The sequence below is a fragment of the Pseudochaenichthys georgianus genome, chromosome 4 (genome assembly GCF_902827115.2).
Source record: "Pseudochaenichthys georgianus chromosome 4, fPseGeo1.2, whole genome shotgun sequence".
Taxonomy (NCBI): Eukaryota; Metazoa; Chordata; class Actinopteri; order Perciformes; family Channichthyidae; genus Pseudochaenichthys; species Pseudochaenichthys georgianus.
Genome location: NC_047506.1, coordinates 10841791 through 10859509, shown reverse-complemented (window position 1 = coordinate 10859509; position 17719 = coordinate 10841791). Strand labels below are relative to the sequence as shown.

Here is a 17719-nt window from a genome sequence, read left to right as displayed (position 1 = left end):
TGGAGATGCTGAAGGACTCTCCCACGGAGGGATGGGGGGACCACGACGCGGTCCCGATAGAGCAGGACGCCGTCCTGTGCGTAGATGGACTCACAGACCGATGACAGGCTCGCCAGGGCAGGGTCATTTACGTCAATCCCACCCTCCTGCTCGATGAGTTGGAGGAGGTGGCCGAGGCATCCGTCAGCTGCTGTCTCCCGTGCGAGGAGGGGCCAAGAGACGGCTCCGAGCTCCCGTGCGTCGTCGCGGATGGAGGCCATGAGTGCTGACTCCACGGCGTCAGGCCCGCTCGGCAGCCCCAATGAGAGGCCGTTCGCTGAGCCCGAGGGGGAAGGATGCCTCGACGTGGCATCAGCGGCATAGTTGCTCTTGCCAGGCAGATGCACAATGTCAAAGCGCCATGGGAGGGTGCGTTGCTTGAGTCTAAACAGACGCGAGTTTGTGATCTCATCCAGCGTACGGTCGCCAAAGATCTTCACCAACGGCTTATGGTCGGTGACCACGACGAGGTTGTCGGACCCCTGCGTGAAGTACCGCGTCTGTTCCAGACCCCAGGCCACAGCTAGGGCCTCTCCCTCGACGGCCGCATAGCGCTGCTCCGCAGGGGACAGGAAACGCGAGCCCGCGAGGGTGATCCTCCATCCACCTGGACAGCAGTCCGGTATGCCCGAGGCACAGTGACAATGTTGCTGGAGCAGGAAGTAGCCAATGCCACGCATGGACCAGTCAGGGCGGAGGCAGGTACGCTTCTGCATGTCGTAGATCTCCACGCCCTCACGGATGGCCTCCATTATGGCTTGCTTGGACGCCTGGAAGGCCTCCTCCAGAACGGGGGACCATAGGAACACACAGCGTGGGCTGAGGAACGGCTTAAATGGAGCCATCGTGTCACGCAACTGGGCGTAGTTGGCCACCTGGTTGACAAGGCCGAACCAACTCCTGATGTCCGTCGTGGAGCTAGGGGTGGGGAAGTCCCGGATGGCGTCCAAGTATTTCGGGAGCGGTTCGATGGTAGATTCCGACACCCTGAAGCCAGCAAAATCGACACACCTCTCCGCGAACTGAAACTTGTCTGAGTTCAACACGATTCCTGACCGGCCGACACGCGTCAGGAAGTCGATGGTCCTCCACCAGTGTTGCTCCAGGTCGGTGTCATAGTGGATGGTATCATCCACGCAACGTTCCTTGCGTTCATAGTCCGAGAGGACGGCATCAAACCGACGGTTGTAGCCATCCCCTGATGACAGGAAACCCTGTGGTGCCCTGGTGTAGCGCCAACGGCCGAAGGGTGTGATGAAGGTAGTGAGGTGGCGATCCGACTCACGCAGGGGGACACTGTGGTAGCCGTTCCAGGCGTCCGTGACGGTCTTCCAGGTGCCCTTAGGGACGCGGCGTGCAAGGTGGAACGGGGACTCAGTGGCGAAGGTCTCACGTTGGCAGAACTTGTTAAGGGGAGAGAGGTCCACGGTCCTGCGTGGGGAGCCGTCGTGCTTCCGAGTGACTACCATACGATGGCACCACGTCACAGGCTCGCCGTATGGCACACGTTCAATGACCCCAAGGGCTTCGTCCCACAGTAGGTCATCGTGGACCCTCCGCTGCCAGTGTAGAGGCACTGTAGCCGCGGTGTGACATGCCCTAGGCGTAGCTGCGGGGTCTACGTGCATCTCGATAGGTGGCCCCTCCATGCATGGTAGTGCTTGATGGGGGCAAGTATTGAACGTTGACGAGGCATATCTCCCGAGTAGCCAATCTTTCATCCTGTTATTGTTCTCTGGCTTACAAGGGAACGGCAGTGCTACGGGGCGCGCCGGGGGGACCGTGCGCTGAGGACATGTGCACTGGGCGTCCCGGGGGTCACCTGGCCCCACACAGCCGCCGTTGGCTGACCTCGTCGCATTGACTAACAAGGGCTGGTCTGGCGTGTCAGCCGTGTCAGGGCTACGCCTTTCCTTGTGCCCCCCTGCAACGTCGTCCGATGGGAAGTTCGCGGGCAATAGGCCGAGGTTGAGCAACGACTCGTAGGAGAGGTACATGGCCCGGACCGAGTTGCTCACATATACCATGGAACGGCAGGATGTGACACGCCCCCCACTGCAGGTTGTCGAGAGCCTAGCGAAGAACGCCCCCTCGATGGATATAGGGGAGCGGTTGGCGGCTGACAGGCTGACGGGTCGCAGGTCGTCCCGCGAGAAACCGCAGGCCAGGAACTCCTCCAGCGACCAAAGGTCCGACTGCGCGCCAGTGTCCGCGACGGCGGATATCCGAGCTCCGTCGGCCGAGCCCCGGTTGCCGGTGCCATCCCTCAGCCCGACTGGCATGTCCATCGAGATGGTGATTAATGCTCGGGGGTGGTCTCTCAGCCTGGCCCGTCTCCATTCGCCCTTGGAGAAGATGTGGTGCTCGAGTCTGATAGGTGCTTGTCTGTTGACACATCCGTGCGACGTCGGGGCGCGGCGTCGGCGATGGCTCCTGTGACGTCGGCCAGGGCGGGCCCCAGCTTGCACCGATGAGACCTGGGAGACCGGCTCCGACCCCATGGCGGCCTGTTGACTGTCGGACGACGGCTGTTGACGCCTCTGTCGTCGGCGGGCCCTATAGCAGCCGATGCACACCTGGTGAGGCTTAGGATTCCACCCGCGAGGCCCCTCCGTGAAGACGTTAAAGACGCTCTTACATTCCGGGCACGAGGCACGTTTAGCCCCGTCCGCAGGGCTCGGGGCGGGGCTCGTCTGTGGAGTCGTCTTCAGGCGCCGGAATGACGACATGGCTGATAGGGAGGACGACGGGAGAGCGTTACGGGCCATCTCTCTGTTCTCGACAAGTGCAATTACGTTATTAACTGGCTTAACCAGGACGTCAGGTGTCCCCAGCGTCTCGCGGCGTATGTCCGAGTCATAAATGCCATTGAGCAGAACATCACGGATGATGTGATCGGTATAGTCCACGTCCTTACCACACTCGCATACCGCATTATATGCACATGTCTCTGCTTTACCCCGCACTCTGGCAGCGAATGCACGGAATGTCTCATCGCGTTCCTGGCGGAGCTTAAGTAGCTCGGTGCGCAGGACGCATGTAGCGACTGGGATGACAGAGTACAGGTCCAGCGCACTGAAACAGCTGGAAGGGGGCCTGGGCATCCCCTATGCCTGAGCCGGCGCGGAATACGTCCCATCGGCGGATGAACACGTTCCATTCCTCTATCGACACGCCCACATCAACTTTGGGCCGATCGAGTCTCGGGCCGTGAGGGGCTGGGGCCTGGGTTGGCGCGGACATGACAGGCGCTGCGTGCTGGTGGCTAAATCCATGAATCGTCAATATAGCAATGACGAGTGCTTCAGACAAGTCTTGGGATTCGAACTCGCAGCCGGGGACAGGGCATCCAACAATGACCATGGTGTCGTCATGAAGAAACACACTCCTCAATGTCAGTCTTGGTACTTTATTGACAAAGATGACGACACCCTGAAACAGAGCAATGCCGCAGGATAAGCTGACAAAGTATTACATACATGCATATCATGACCAATACACATATATTAAATTACATATATTAAAGACACACTAAACAGTAGTGGAAACAGTCTTACATGAGTGAGTGGATGAACGTCTCAACTCGAGGCGGAGTGAATGAACAACATGTGAACTAAAATGGCCGCTAAGCACTACCGGGTCACAGCACGGCATATCTGGGCAGCGACAGCAGTGACGCTGCCCTCTTGTGGCCGGCGATAAACTCTTCAAATACATTACTCAGTTCTTTACACATGGTGCTCTTTTTAGATTTCAGGAACTACTACCTTTCCATGGGCCGGAGGAACAGGACAAGTGTGTCCGGGACGTGTTATTTACAATATCGGACAAGTAGATCTTTCAATTGACTTGTCCGACGGACAAGTGACGTTTTTCGACCTGATTTATTGACAAATTATTGATACATTCAGTTTACAAAAGGCAGAACTCATTCGCAAATTGTACGTGTCCGACATTGTTCGTTTAGAAGTGTTAGTTTCGGTTCTGCTTGTCGATTCCTAAGGAAATGCATCTCGCCGCTTTCTGTACAGTTAGACGGGGGCGGAGCGGGGCGGGAAGTGTAGCACAGTGGCAGGCTTGGGAAGCAACACTCGGTTCCGAGTAGGAACAAATAACAATTTCCGGTACCGGGATTAATAAGAGTTGTGAGGACAGGAGGCGAGGCCGAGCCCCGCGGACTGCAGCTCTCTCTCTGCTCCGTATCAGCTGATCGCTGCTCGGTGCGGCTCAGCGTCTCTCTCTCTCTCTCTCTCTCTCTCTCTCTCTCTCTCTCTCTCTCTCTCTCTCTCTCTCTCTCTCTCTCTCTCTCTCTCTCTCTCTCTCTCTCTCTCTCTCTCTCTCTTTCTACACACAGCGGATCCGCTGCCCGTTTAACAGCCTCATCTTTGTCAAACTTTCTTATGTTCTTTCTCGAACACGTAATGAAGGTTATTAAGCGTTTTAACTCCTGTGTTGTTAATATTAACCACCATTTCCTTTATGAAGTGAAGCAGCCTCCCTGTCTGTCCTCGCGCTGTCCTCACATCCCCGGACCCCCAGACTCGGAGGAGCAGGATGTCAGTATTGTTTATGAAGCAGGGTATAGAAAGTACATTATGGAAATGAAAATACTATTTCTTTACTTTTACAAACAGTGAGCAGCTGCAGCATGTGTATTGCAGGACGTGTGTAAGCGTGCAAGCGTCTTTGCGTTGTAGAAAAGCGCTAGGCCTATAGGCTATAAATATAATGTATTATTATTATTATTATTATTAGGTTATGTCCTATGTGTTGGACATGTGTGGTTGGACTCTGTCTCACAGGCAGTGTAACATCAGAGGAGACTGGGCCAACTGTACATTCTCAAACTGCACCACTAGAACTAACTAAACAATGCAGAGATTATTTTTATATAATTGTATTCAATAACCGTAAGAAATTAAACAGTATGTGATTTGTAAATAGAAATACAGATTTGACTTAATGTTTTCATAAATATATTTTTCTCCCAGTTTGTCATGGGACTTATTTTTACCCTCTCAAAGAACCAGAACCGAAAATAACCGGAATCGAAAAGCAGAACCGGAATCGTTAAAATCCAAACGATACCCAACCCTATGGGTGATGCAGTAAAATCTCACTTCTCACTTACGTTAGCGGTGTCATAAAAACCGTGGGAAAATGTAAAATACGATGACGAAGAAGAAGATTCCAGTGGCCCCAATTTTTGTCCATTCTGGACAAGTGAAAAATGTATTCGGACAAGTACATTTCCAAACTCACTTGTCCATGGACAAGTACTCTCTAAAAACTTTTTCTCACACCTTAGGTGTGTGAGGAGTTCCTGGAATATCAGCTGATGGATATCCCCATGGTTCCTTTTTTTAAAGGTGACCGGTTTGAGCCAGTTTGGGAGGCTCACTAAAATAGCTCAACTTGTTCTAGTGCTCCCTCACTCTAATGCCGACGCGGAGAGGGTTGCCACCAACACCTACAACAAAAAACACACTTTTTATGGATATTTTACAAATCACCCTTTTAAACTTTATTCTTTTTTTACTGTCATATAGTATTTCATACCTGTTTTTCATTTATTCTCTTATTTTTGTATAACTATAATGATCATATAAACGTGTGCCTCGGAAATAATTGTTTACATTAATGGTGACCAAAACATTTGAGACCCACTGAGATAACACTGAGAGAGTCCTTTAGCTCACTGAGTCTCTCAGTCTGACAAGAGAGGACTCTCCTCCACTTTGTTGTTAAAAAAACTCCTTATATCTGTTAGCGTAGCTCGCTAGCACCAGAAGCTAACAGCAACGATCTCCAGTACCGGTGCGCTCTCTCTCTGGCGCACACAAAATGGCTCGTTCCACACACACACACACACACACACACACACACACACACACACACACACACACACACACACACACACACACACACACACACACACACACACACACACACACACACACACACACACACACACACACACACACACACACACACACACACACACACACACACACACACACACACACACACACACACACACCCACACACACACACACACACACACATGAAGAATGAAAATAAATATGTTTTTATATGAATTTATGTGTCATTTATCAGATAAGACCACCGTCCCCACCCAAAGCCCCGCCGCTGCCAAAATCTCACTCTGAACTCTGTTCAAAACTTGAGAGCCCTGTACTACAGTGTAATAATACCCTGTAGGAAATGTATATAAAAGTACTTACTGTGCGTAATGTCACATATATATAACTGGATTATTTTGTTATACTTATTGTGTTTAGCTGGTAAAGGTGGAGCTACTTTTAATGACCTTATATACTGCTGCTGGATATTTTAACCTGTAATTATATATCATATTTTATTTATAATTAGTTTTAGCTAATAATTTGAAGTAACTTAATAAATACTCAAGTGAAGTAAAAAGTTCCCCAACATCTTAATTACAGTACTTGAGTTAATATACTTTACTAACACCACTGTGTAAATAAATGTCCACATTTCAACATGTCTACCCTGCTGTTTACTGTTTTCTGCACTAGACAGCGACAAAACCCCGCTGTCAAGAAAATACTCTCTCTGACGTCACTTTCATGGGACGGAAGTTAAGAATTGTAGTCGTTAGGAACCCTGACATGACAAATCAAACTGCATTTTGAAATACATACAACCAGCCAAGTAAACACAAGAACAGGTAGGTGTTTTTGTGGTTAAACTATGCGGCGTTCAGTGTTTTCCTGTAATGAACATATTTGTTTCTGTCGTTGGTGGCTGTTATTCTGTGGTGGATTGAATGAGCCCAGCCCAATGTTGTTGACTGAACACGGAGCTAATAAGCAAGCTAACTGCAGTCATATAGCTGTTTATATTCAGTGTTTAAACCTTATAGAGGGCTAAATATATTGACACAGATGATCAGCTAGCGTCTGTGTAAGTTTGTCACATCTCTGTGTGTCTGTCATGTAAATGTTACTGAGGCCTAACCCTGAATGCTACTCTGCATTTCCATCATAAACAGATCTTTGGGTCTCTAGCACCAACAGGAAGGATGGTAAGATGTGTTTTATTTGGACATGTTTGTGTGTTCACTGCTTTGGTACAGCGCTTATGTTGTACATGCGATCAATTATTTATCATTACTCTAACCTAGAAGATGTAACTGTACTTACCTCATCTTCCTCCCCATTGCTGTGCTTTTGACAGCATGGTCGAGTGAAGGTTAAATCTACAGCCCAGCAGGAAGAGAAGAAAAGACAGAGAGAAGAAACTGAAGATATACGTGGCTGCACGAGATGCCTGTTTTACCAAGGTTTTTCAGAAAGCCTCATTTATATCATGTCGTATACAGTATGTTTTACATGATAAGGCTATTCATTTTTTGTTTATAAATGTGCTATATAAATAAAACTTGATTTGATTTGTCTGAACAACTTTAATGAAAAACAACAATGAATTGTTCCTTTTAAAAGGTTCTACCTGTGTAGTTTAACCCCAGTATAGCTTGCCATCCCACCATTGCACCCGGTTACATGTTGTTCATTACCATGAGCATGCATTTTAGTTTTGTTCACACACAACATCCTGTTGCTGTAAATACTCACTAGAGCACCACATTTGCATTACGAAATCAAACACATCCAACAGATGTAATAACTTATGAAAACTGCAGTGCAATGCTATTATGGGAAATACTGAGCCTTTAAAAAAATGAAATGGGCTTCAGACCGAGAGCTACTGAAAAGATAGGTAAGTTAGAAAGAATAGAAAGATGTAAGAATAAAGAAAGACAAAAGCCTTATCCATTATGTGAAAGACTCCATGTGACTACAATGTGGAGCATTAAACCAGAAGTGATGCTTATTAAATAGTTTCACTAAGCAGCACCTTATTATTAGTTTTATTTTGTCTTTTTGCTAATATCTTGTCCTTTGTATTTGCCTTCCTCTTTTCACCCTGTATGACAGAGGAAGGAGGGTATCTTCGACGATGAAGCTCTGCAGATTTCCCAGCAGCTCCTGTCTTCCAATCCTGACTTTGCAACCCTCTGGAACTACAGGAGAGAGATCCTAATGTACCTGGAGACTGTGAAGTGAGATCATAACCATGTATCCTATTATCTGAATATTTACAGTAAAAAACGTTTTGAATGGAAAGCCATCAGAGATTTGACAGGAGAATGATGTCTTTGTTTCTTGATATCTGCTCCAGGGAAGAGGATGAAGTGCAAAAGATTTATGTGGCTGAGCTCTCTTTTCTGGAGTCGTGCCTCAAAGTGAACCCAAAGTCCTACGGCAGCTGGCATCACCGTTGGTGGGTCTCAACCCGCCTGCCCAAACCGGACTGGGCCAGAGAGCTGAACCTGTGTGATCGCTGCTTGAGCCTGGACGACCGAAACTGTGAGTAAAGAAGGACAAAAGGAGGATGATGACATTGTTAAAATCTGGTTAATTGAGCATTTTATTTTTATTTATCTAAGCCTGATATTAACCTGCACTCTTTCCATCTATGTCTCACACCTTATTTGACCAGTCCATTGCTGGGATTACCGCCGGATGGTTGTGAAGATGTCCGGTGTGCCCGTGGATCAGGAGTTGGCCTTCACCGATCGTTTGATTGGCTCCAACTTCTCCAACTACTCCAGCTGGCATTACCGCAGCACCCTGCTGCCGCTGCTCCACCCAGAATCCCCTGAGCCCACATCACCGTGCCACAAGCCCCCCCAATCCTCCACTCCGCCATCTCCCCAAATCCTCTCCCACCGCGTCTGTGAAGAGCAGCTCCTGAAAGGTAAAAACAATTTTGCAAGTGAATGACAAGGGTTTGAAGTCAGCAATACCTATTAACAACCAACAGGGGGCAGACTAAGGCTTCACATTGGCTGTAAATTATAGAAGTTTTACAAAAATAAATATTGCAAAATTACTTCTGTTTTAAATGCAGCTCATTAAGCATGTAACAGGAAGCATCTTACTACGCCCATTTTGTTTTCAGAGTATGAGCTTGTACAAAATGCTTTCTTCACCGACCCCAACGACCAGAGTGCTTGGTTCTACTATCGCTGGTTGCTAGGCAGAGGTATGTTGATCTGCATTTGTTTTTCATATGCACATACAGTATATATGAAGTACATAACGTTTTTTTGTGTATGAAATATTTACTGTGCTATAATACAATAATATAATTTGTACGAACAATGTTTTTTCTTGTTAACAGCTGAACGTGAAGAGATGATAAGCTGTGTGTATGTGTGTCGGGATGAAGAGAGAGTGGCAGTCGCCTTCTCTGGGCCCGTCAATGTGAGTATCTTCACTTCATACATATTTCCACATGTTTCCAAAAACATTACACGTTAAGTGACTCCTTAGGTCCTCTCTCTTTAGACCCCTTGAGCAACTGGCCAAATTTGTTCTTTTTGCATTTTTTTATTTTTGATATGTAGCAGAATGTATAAAATGCAGTGCAAATATAGAAGACTTTGATATAGTCTCCATGGTTATCTGAGCCACCTGTCTTCTTCCCTCCGCTCTGTTAGGCGCAGGCTTGCGGCCTGCTGCTGGTCCTGGACGGTTTGCCCCAGAGAGTGGAGTGGAGGAGCGTCCACCCGCGCTTTAAACACAGCCCGGTCTGGGTATCCTTTCCATTGGCTGGTCATGCCCCAGACATTATATTTGACTGTCACTGTGTGCTGCTGATTGAGCAGTAAACCAGTTTAATCATTTTTTAAGATAAGATATACTTTATCTTTACATCCAGCATGCTGATAAAACCCTGTGGTATGTGCGGAATGAGAAGGGGAAAAAGTTTGATCACCAAGGAAGGAATTCATTTCATTTCAAATTTCAAACCTTTATTTATCCAGGTGTATCCCTTGAGATCATTGATCTCTTATTCAACCTGCTAATGCCAAGAAGCTGTTATTATATACATATTAGATCATGATTTCATCTTTATTGAGTCATCCATATTTATGTTCATTTTTAATCCCATGTTATTAGCATATTGATGAGCGCAGGTGCAGCGGAGACACTTTTCATTCTGGTGACTCCCCCAGGATGTATATTCAGCATTATCTGATTATTTTATCTTAAAATGTGTATTTTAATTCTGTTTTCTTTTTAACTTAATTCCAAACGCGTAATGCTCTCTGATAGTGATAGAATTTACTGGTCTGTGCAAACTTAATTTAAGTGATTAAAGCCCGGTTTCTCCAATTTACTGTTTTGCTATTCCATCAAGGATGTCGTTTTGTCACACTGCCCAGCGCTGCCTGCTGCATTGGCATGGAAATGAGCCAGGGACTCACTATGAGGGTCTGGGTGGGTTCCATCTATCTCTTTCCCTGGCGGAGTAAATTATCAATTTTCTTTAACCTAACACCTGCTAAGATCTGTGATTTTCCTCCTGGAACGATAAGCGACATCCCGAATGAACACAACCTGACTGTGCACTGGACTGAGAAACCCACTCACAGAGACTGTGCTCTGTACACAGGTGATGCATCCCATGATTGTTTTACATGGCATGCTCTGTTAGGGTTCTGTTCTTCCTCGAGCCTCATTACACTTTAACTTCCACAGGTCGATCTGAGAGTTGGTGTCGGGACTCGGCTACGGATCAGGAACTTTTCAGGTATTGTTTCACCACAACAAAGCACATTGTGTGAGTCTTTCAAATGAGTAAAACTGGGTGTGTTCTTCTTTCTGTAGGAGTGAACTCTCAGTAGAGAAGACCTCAGTGTTGCAGTCAGAGCTGCAATCTTGCAACCAGCTACAAGAACTGGAGCCACTTAATAAATGTAAATAATTTAAATGCATCATATATGGTTCTTTACTCTTTACCGAACCAAATCACCATCGCCACAGACACTCAAATCACAAAAAACACACATACTGAGGTTTGCTGATAGTGATGTTTTCTCCAGCCTTGAAACCCTCTACTTGCCTTGGCAGGGTGCTTGTTGACCATTATCCTCCTGATGAGGGCGCTAGATCCTCTGGGATATGAGAAGGAGACACTGGCTCATTTCCAAACTCTGAAAGTGAGTACCAATCAATGACACTCAACAAAAAATAGGTCACAGACTGAGTAGGCTCATCTCCATTGAATATTTCACCTCCTCCTTTCCCTCACTCGCGTCCCTTCCTTGCGTCTTAGCTCCGCCTCCGTAAGACGCGATATAATTATAACAATATTAATAATTGATGGATTCATTTCCTTATGGTATTTGAGCTTGTTTCAGATCAACTTTTGTATTAGATGTTGTTATTTCATTTGTCCTACAGAAGTGAGACAAAAATCACTAAAACATGTATTAGATATGCCACCCGTATTTGTATATATCCTAAATGTTTGACGTGCTGTGGGTCTCCCACACATGCATCAAAAACCACAAGTAAGAACTGTTAGTTATAATTTTATAATAAAAACATTATTATTGAATTTGTAAGTATATTACACACACTTTAATGTTTTTATAGAGTATGATCTCCTCATTCGTTTAAGAGATTTAATATATTTTGCTCTTAATGGAGCACTTTAAACATTTAATGACTGATCCTCCTTTAACGCAGTGGTTCTCAAACTTTTTCTGTCAGGCCCCCCTTTGGAGAAAAAAAAAAGACGGCCCCCCCCCAACACAAATAGTCAGGCTCAGTGGCAGTTTTTAAATATTGAAGTTAAAAGCATCAATCTGGTGCACTTTGAGAGCAACATGAAGAGATCTATGGATACATCTCTCAACACCCATATGAAACAGAACTGTTAACAGATTTACTTTTTCTTTATGGATATTTTACAAATCACCCTTTTAAACTTTATTCTTTTTTTACTGTCATATAGTATTTCATACCTGTTTTTCATTTATTCTCTTATTTTTGTATAACTATAATGATCATATAAACGTGTGCCTCGGAAATAATTGTTTACATTAATGGTGACCAAAACATTTGAGACCCACTGAGATAACACTGAGAGTCCTTTAGCTCACTGAGTCTCTCAGTCTGACAAGAGAGGACTCTCCTCCACTTTGTTGTTAAAAAAACTCCTTATATCTGTTAGCGTAGCTCGCTAGCACCAGAAGCTAACAGCAATGATCTCCAGTACCGGTGCGCTCTCTCTCTGGCGCACACAAAATGGCTCGTTCCACACACACACACACACACACACACACACACACACACACACACACACACACACACACACACACACACACACACACACACACACACACACACACACACACACACACACACACACACACACACACACACACACACACACACACACACAGAGCCAAGCTTTAATGAAACACAGAGACCCAGATCATATTATTTTCGAATCAATAATTGTTCAAATTATGATTTTTTTTTTAAATCTTTTTTCTTTTTTTATAACCATTTTTCCTCCTGGTCTCTCGCGCCCCCCCTGGCATGCCTCTGAGCCCCCCAGGGGCGGCACGCCCCCCACTTTGAGAACCACTGCTTTAACGGTAAGATCAGCTGCAGTGAGCAGAGGCTGTGAAGGTGGGGGCAAGGCTTTTATACACGAGTACTAGTGAAAACACCTCCGCGTAGTCTGCTCTCGTGTATCCTCCCTTTCGTCTCCTCTGGAAGCCTCCTCCCTCACCCCTCCTCGACTCCTCCGTGTGCATTTCAGCAATTGGGACGTCCTTCAACATGGCGTGTCTTGATCGATTTCCGGGTCAAGTCCCGGAGGAGGGGAAGAGAGGAGGGACATTGAGATCAACCCAGAGTGTTTTTTTTTGTTCTTCAGGAAGTGGATTCTATGCGCTCTGCATATTACAGCGACCTGTGCAGCAAGTTTATGATTGAAAACACCATCCTGAAAATGGAATATGCTGAAGTGCGCGTCTTCAGTATTTCTGACAAGGTGAGTGGTGAATTGTGAAAAAGTCAATTAAAATGAGCCAATTAGTGAAGTGCTTATAATTAGTCATTTTTTTCCTTTTTGTTTCTAACAGAATCTGACCACTTTGTGCCATCTGGACCAGCTGTTATTGGTTACCCACATCAATCTGTCCTCCAATCAGTTGCAGCGGCTGCCTCCTCAGTTCGCCATGTTGCAGTGCCTGGAGGTGACAAAGCTCCATTTCAAAACCTTATATGTCCAAGACGGGCAGTGTGTTTTTTCGTCTTTTCTGTGTCCCACTATTGTTATTTGACAGTTGAATAGATACATACTGAGAACTTAAATTCTGCAGCATATTTCACTATAATGTTCTTGCTTTCAGGTCTTGGAGGCTGACGATAACTCTATAGAAAATCTGGAAGGAGTTTATCATCTTCCCAAGCTGGAGGAAGTCATCTTGAAGAATAACAGTATCCTTAAATCTTACCTGAAAAACATCCTGTTCAATATCGGAGTTATTCCTGTAGAATAACTGTCATAGAGATACATTTATATTATATCGCTATACATTACATGTTACTTGTTCGACGCCTGTACCCAAAGTGACTTACTGTACATGCACTCAATACTGTGGGCCATCCCCACAGGAGGGGGGTGAAGGGTCTTGCCCAAGGACACAACGACATGCTGACTACAGTGGGCATTGAACCAGTGATTCAAGGCTTTATTGTAATGTGCACAGTAGCTACAGTGTAGATATGGCAATGAAAAACTTAAGTTACAGGCTCCCCCAACAAAGCAACATGAATATATATAGGATATAAAACAAATAAAATAGTGCAAAAAGAGTCTATATTGCACAAGTAAATGGATCATGATATATAGATAAATAATTTGAATGTTTATGGATTCAGTGCTCCCCTGATCCGAAGATCAATGCATTAGCCCACTGAGACACAGCCCATATATAACTAATAATATTTATAATACTCCCCTCATAGTGTACACTTGACTCAGCGCACGGCTCTTAGCTGAAAAACAGCTTGGTAGAGAGTGCGAGCAGCTGAGGTTGTGTGAATAGTGCCACGTAAAACACTACACTCAAGGATGGAGTTTCCTAAGTTCAGAAAATTGCAGGCTCTTCCGTTTCAATGCATGAATAATTTGTTTTCACATGGAACGTTGTTAGGCGATCGGGTAAATAAAATCAGTGCAATAATTTCACAGAGCTTACGGCATCATTAAAAGGGGGAGAGACACATTAGCAGCACATCCTCACCTGCACCTTCTTCTCCTTCACGCTTCACTTCCCCTGATACACTCCAGAGGAATTAATGCAGTATACAGGTTGTGACACTGAGGCTATACTCAAGATCTGGTTTTGTAACCCTGTCAGTGCCTACCTTCTGATGCAAATGTAGGACTCCGGGTTTTATATTTAGAATAATTCATTAATGACATGTGGATCTCAGTGTTTGGAAAATGTACGCCCTATCTCCTTCTCTTCACTGCAGCCCACAGGAATGCTTTTTCTTTAACCCACATGCACAGAAATCTCTTCATTGTCAGATCTTCAGCCGCTGGCCTCCTGCCCCAAGCTAAAGCGCCTTGATCTCCGTGGCAACCCTGTAACTCAGACGGCCGACGTGGAGTCGAAGCTGGCAGAGCTGCTGCCCTCAGTCACAGACCTCCTGCTCTGATCAGACGTGGGCAGGACTCACTGCCATCACCATCAGCGCCACCGTTCAAATGTCCCTCGGTCTCTGCCGTGTTTGTTTGTGAAAGAGAAAGTGGGTGTTTTTCGTATGTCTTGTGACTCTGTTTGTTCCCCTCGTTTCGGGAGACTGTCAATCATCCTGATCCCTGAGGCTCTGAAGCCTGATGCCTCTGGGCAGAAGTCAGAAACCTCTAACACAAACGTTTTCAAAGTCTGAGACTGTATCCAGACAAAGCTTGGAAAAAGAAAGCCCCGCACCCCACCTTAGTTACACTAAATTCCTGCATGCATATGAGATAATGATTACGTTATCTGAGACAATAGACACTTAACAATTGAGCCAAAACAGCCCGATATGTCTGTTGGACAAACATTTTAAACTACATCAAATACATAAGAAGGTCATAAAGCATTTAATTCGTTTCTGACTCTGGGTACGGGGGAAACAGTAAAACTACTGTATCTCTGAACTATCTGTTTAACTAAATCAAACATTTAGGCAATTTTATGTGATCTTATTTTCAAAACTAATGTAATAGTATTTCACAACCACTAATTGAGCCTTCACTTGCCTCTCTCTTCAAAAACTTCCGTTCAAACACGTCAAACAATATGTTTAGATCTGTCAGTGTGAGTGATTGGGTAAGTGCGTATTAACCAATGTTGCATTTCTATGTGCGTGCGTATGGATATCCTTATTACAACAGAACCAATGCATGCAGTAACCCTCATCATGGAGTACATTTAGTGTATATGGATTGGCGTGCAGCAATGCTGGCTTATTGCTTCTATAAGCTTACAAATGGTTATATAAGAAAAATATGCATGTAACTAATTATCACCGCATCGCATAGTTCTCACGTTTTTTGAAGGGTTGTATAAAGCATATATATGACACTATACTGTTGCACAGTGTAAGTCACAGATCCAGTAATAAATCTGCACACATTGTGTCACTGCCTTCCAAAAAGCTTCTTTTTTATTATTTTCTGTTATCAGAGAAAATGTAATATCTGATGCACAGACCTTGGCACGGAACACGTCGGGGACTTAAACCGACGACCCTACAGCTCCCAGTCCAAGCCCCCTGCTGACTGAGCCACTGCCGGAGTTGCACAATCACAAAGTTGAGAAATTGAGAGAAAACCAACTAAACCAGTCCGTGTGGATAACTCAGTCATCATCTTGCATCACTCCGTGTCATACCTTCCTAAGAACAAGGAGTGGATCCTCCCACACGGTGAGTGGGCAAGCGATCATTTGTAGGCATCATACTTGCCAACCCTCACGATTTTCGCGGGAGACTCCCGATTTCATTGCCCTCTCCCGCTTTCCTCCCGATTTCTGACAAAATCAGATTTACTCAGGACTGTTTCCACTCGGACTTTAATACAGCTACACCATTGTTTGGTTTCCATGGTAGCGCGCGTATGGATATCCTTATTACAACAGAACCAATGCATGCAGTAACCCTCATCATGGAGTAAATTGAGTGTATATGGATTGGCGTGCAGCAATGCTGGCTTATTGCTTCTATAAGCGTACAAATGGTTATATAAGAAAAATATGCGTGTAACTAATTATCACCGCATCGCATAGTTCTCACGTTTTTTGAAGGGTTGTATAAAGCATATATATGACACTATACTGTTGCACAGTGTAAGTCACAGATCCAGTAATAAATCTGCACACATTGTGTCACTGCCTTCCAAAAAGCTTCTTTTTTATTATTTTCTGTTATCAGAGAAAATGTAATATCTGATGCACAGACCTTGGCACGGAACACGTCGGGGACTTAAACCGACGACCCTACAGCTCCCAGTCCAAACCCCCTGCTGACTGAGCCACTGCCGGAGTTGCACAATCACAAAGTTGAGAAATTGAGAGAAAACCAACTCAACCAGTCCGTGTGGATAACTCAGTCATCATCTTGCATCACTCCGTGTCATACCTTGCTAAGAACAAGGAGTGGATCCTCCCACACGGTGAGTGGGCAAGCGATCATTTGTAGGCAGCATACTTGCCAACCCTCACGATTTTCGCGGGAGACTCCCGATTTCATTGCCCTCTCCCGCTTTCCTCCCGGGGTCATATTTCTCCCGATTTCTGACAAAATCAGATTTACTCAGGACTGTTTCCACTCGGACTTTAATACAGCTACACCATTGTTTGGTTTCCATGGTAGCGCGTCTCTTTAGTGCAACTGAAAGTCTGAGAGGGTGAGGCAGATATAGTCACAGAAAACAGAACAAGAATCGACAACTCTCCTCTGCTCACTCCTTTCCTGCCCACACATGCTCCATCAAGGATGGTGCTATAGTACAGGCCGCAAGACAGTGCACTTACTTACAACTACAATAAGCATGATAATGTTAATCTAATACAGCTCCGGCGAACACCCCCCCCCCCCCCCCCCCCCCCCACGGTGGTTTTGGAAATGCTTCCGATTTCTGAGGTCTCAAGGTTGGCAAGTATGGTAGGCATTTTGGAACCATCAGAGTATGAAAAGCAGGTGTGATTCATATCAATTATGGCTGAATACCGTTCAGATGTTTTAATCATTGTGCATGCTGGCTGACTCATGACTGGGAAATCTGAAGGATCGGAGTCATACTTTTTCTTTCCTCTTCCTTGTATGACGAGTGAAATGTATTCTAAGAAAAACGCCGATATGATTTAATATTTAGATATAGACAACCCTCTTTTTTCATCTCCTTTTCGAATGTTGAACTAAGTTACCCTAATTACCTGAATATAGTCTGGTATGGCCTAGATACTACTAAATCTATGAGTACATTTATACATTCAAAATGAGAATGGTGTACACGCTTAATTAGGATTGCATCCAAAACTATTGCTAATAATAATAAATGGTTTACTTTTCTAACCCCCTCATATGATCAAGGCAAATGTTTGCCTTTATTATTTGCAAAAGAAAATGGAGAGAATCACTATGTATTGAAATGTTTAAAGTAGGCCTACACAAAAAAGAAGCCAACACATTGACCATCCTGCTATGAGCATTTGATTGTAATATCCATTCAATTGTCATTTATTAGTATGGATTAGTAAATAGTT

The 17719-nt window shown here is 45.2% G+C and overlaps 1 protein-coding gene across 1 annotated transcript; it reads left to right on the top strand.

Moving 5' to 3' along the window:
• Positions 1-6660: 6660 nt before the first annotated feature.
• rabggta (Rab geranylgeranyltransferase subunit alpha) lies at positions 6661-16356 on the top strand. Its single transcript, XM_034081855.2, is given in 18 exon segments — positions 6661-6751; positions 7076-7108; positions 7261-7310; positions 7312-7366; positions 8022-8146; positions 8266-8453; positions 8587-8844; positions 9049-9132; positions 9271-9353; positions 9590-9685; positions 10443-10548; positions 10635-10686; positions 10764-10852; positions 11007-11095; positions 12829-12945; positions 13037-13150; positions 13307-13394; positions 14476-16356. Coding segments are annotated over 17 exon segments (1746 nt in total). The 5' UTR covers positions 6661-6751; positions 7076-7105; the 3' UTR covers positions 14625-16356.
• The last annotated feature ends 1363 nt before the right edge of the window (positions 16357-17719 follow it).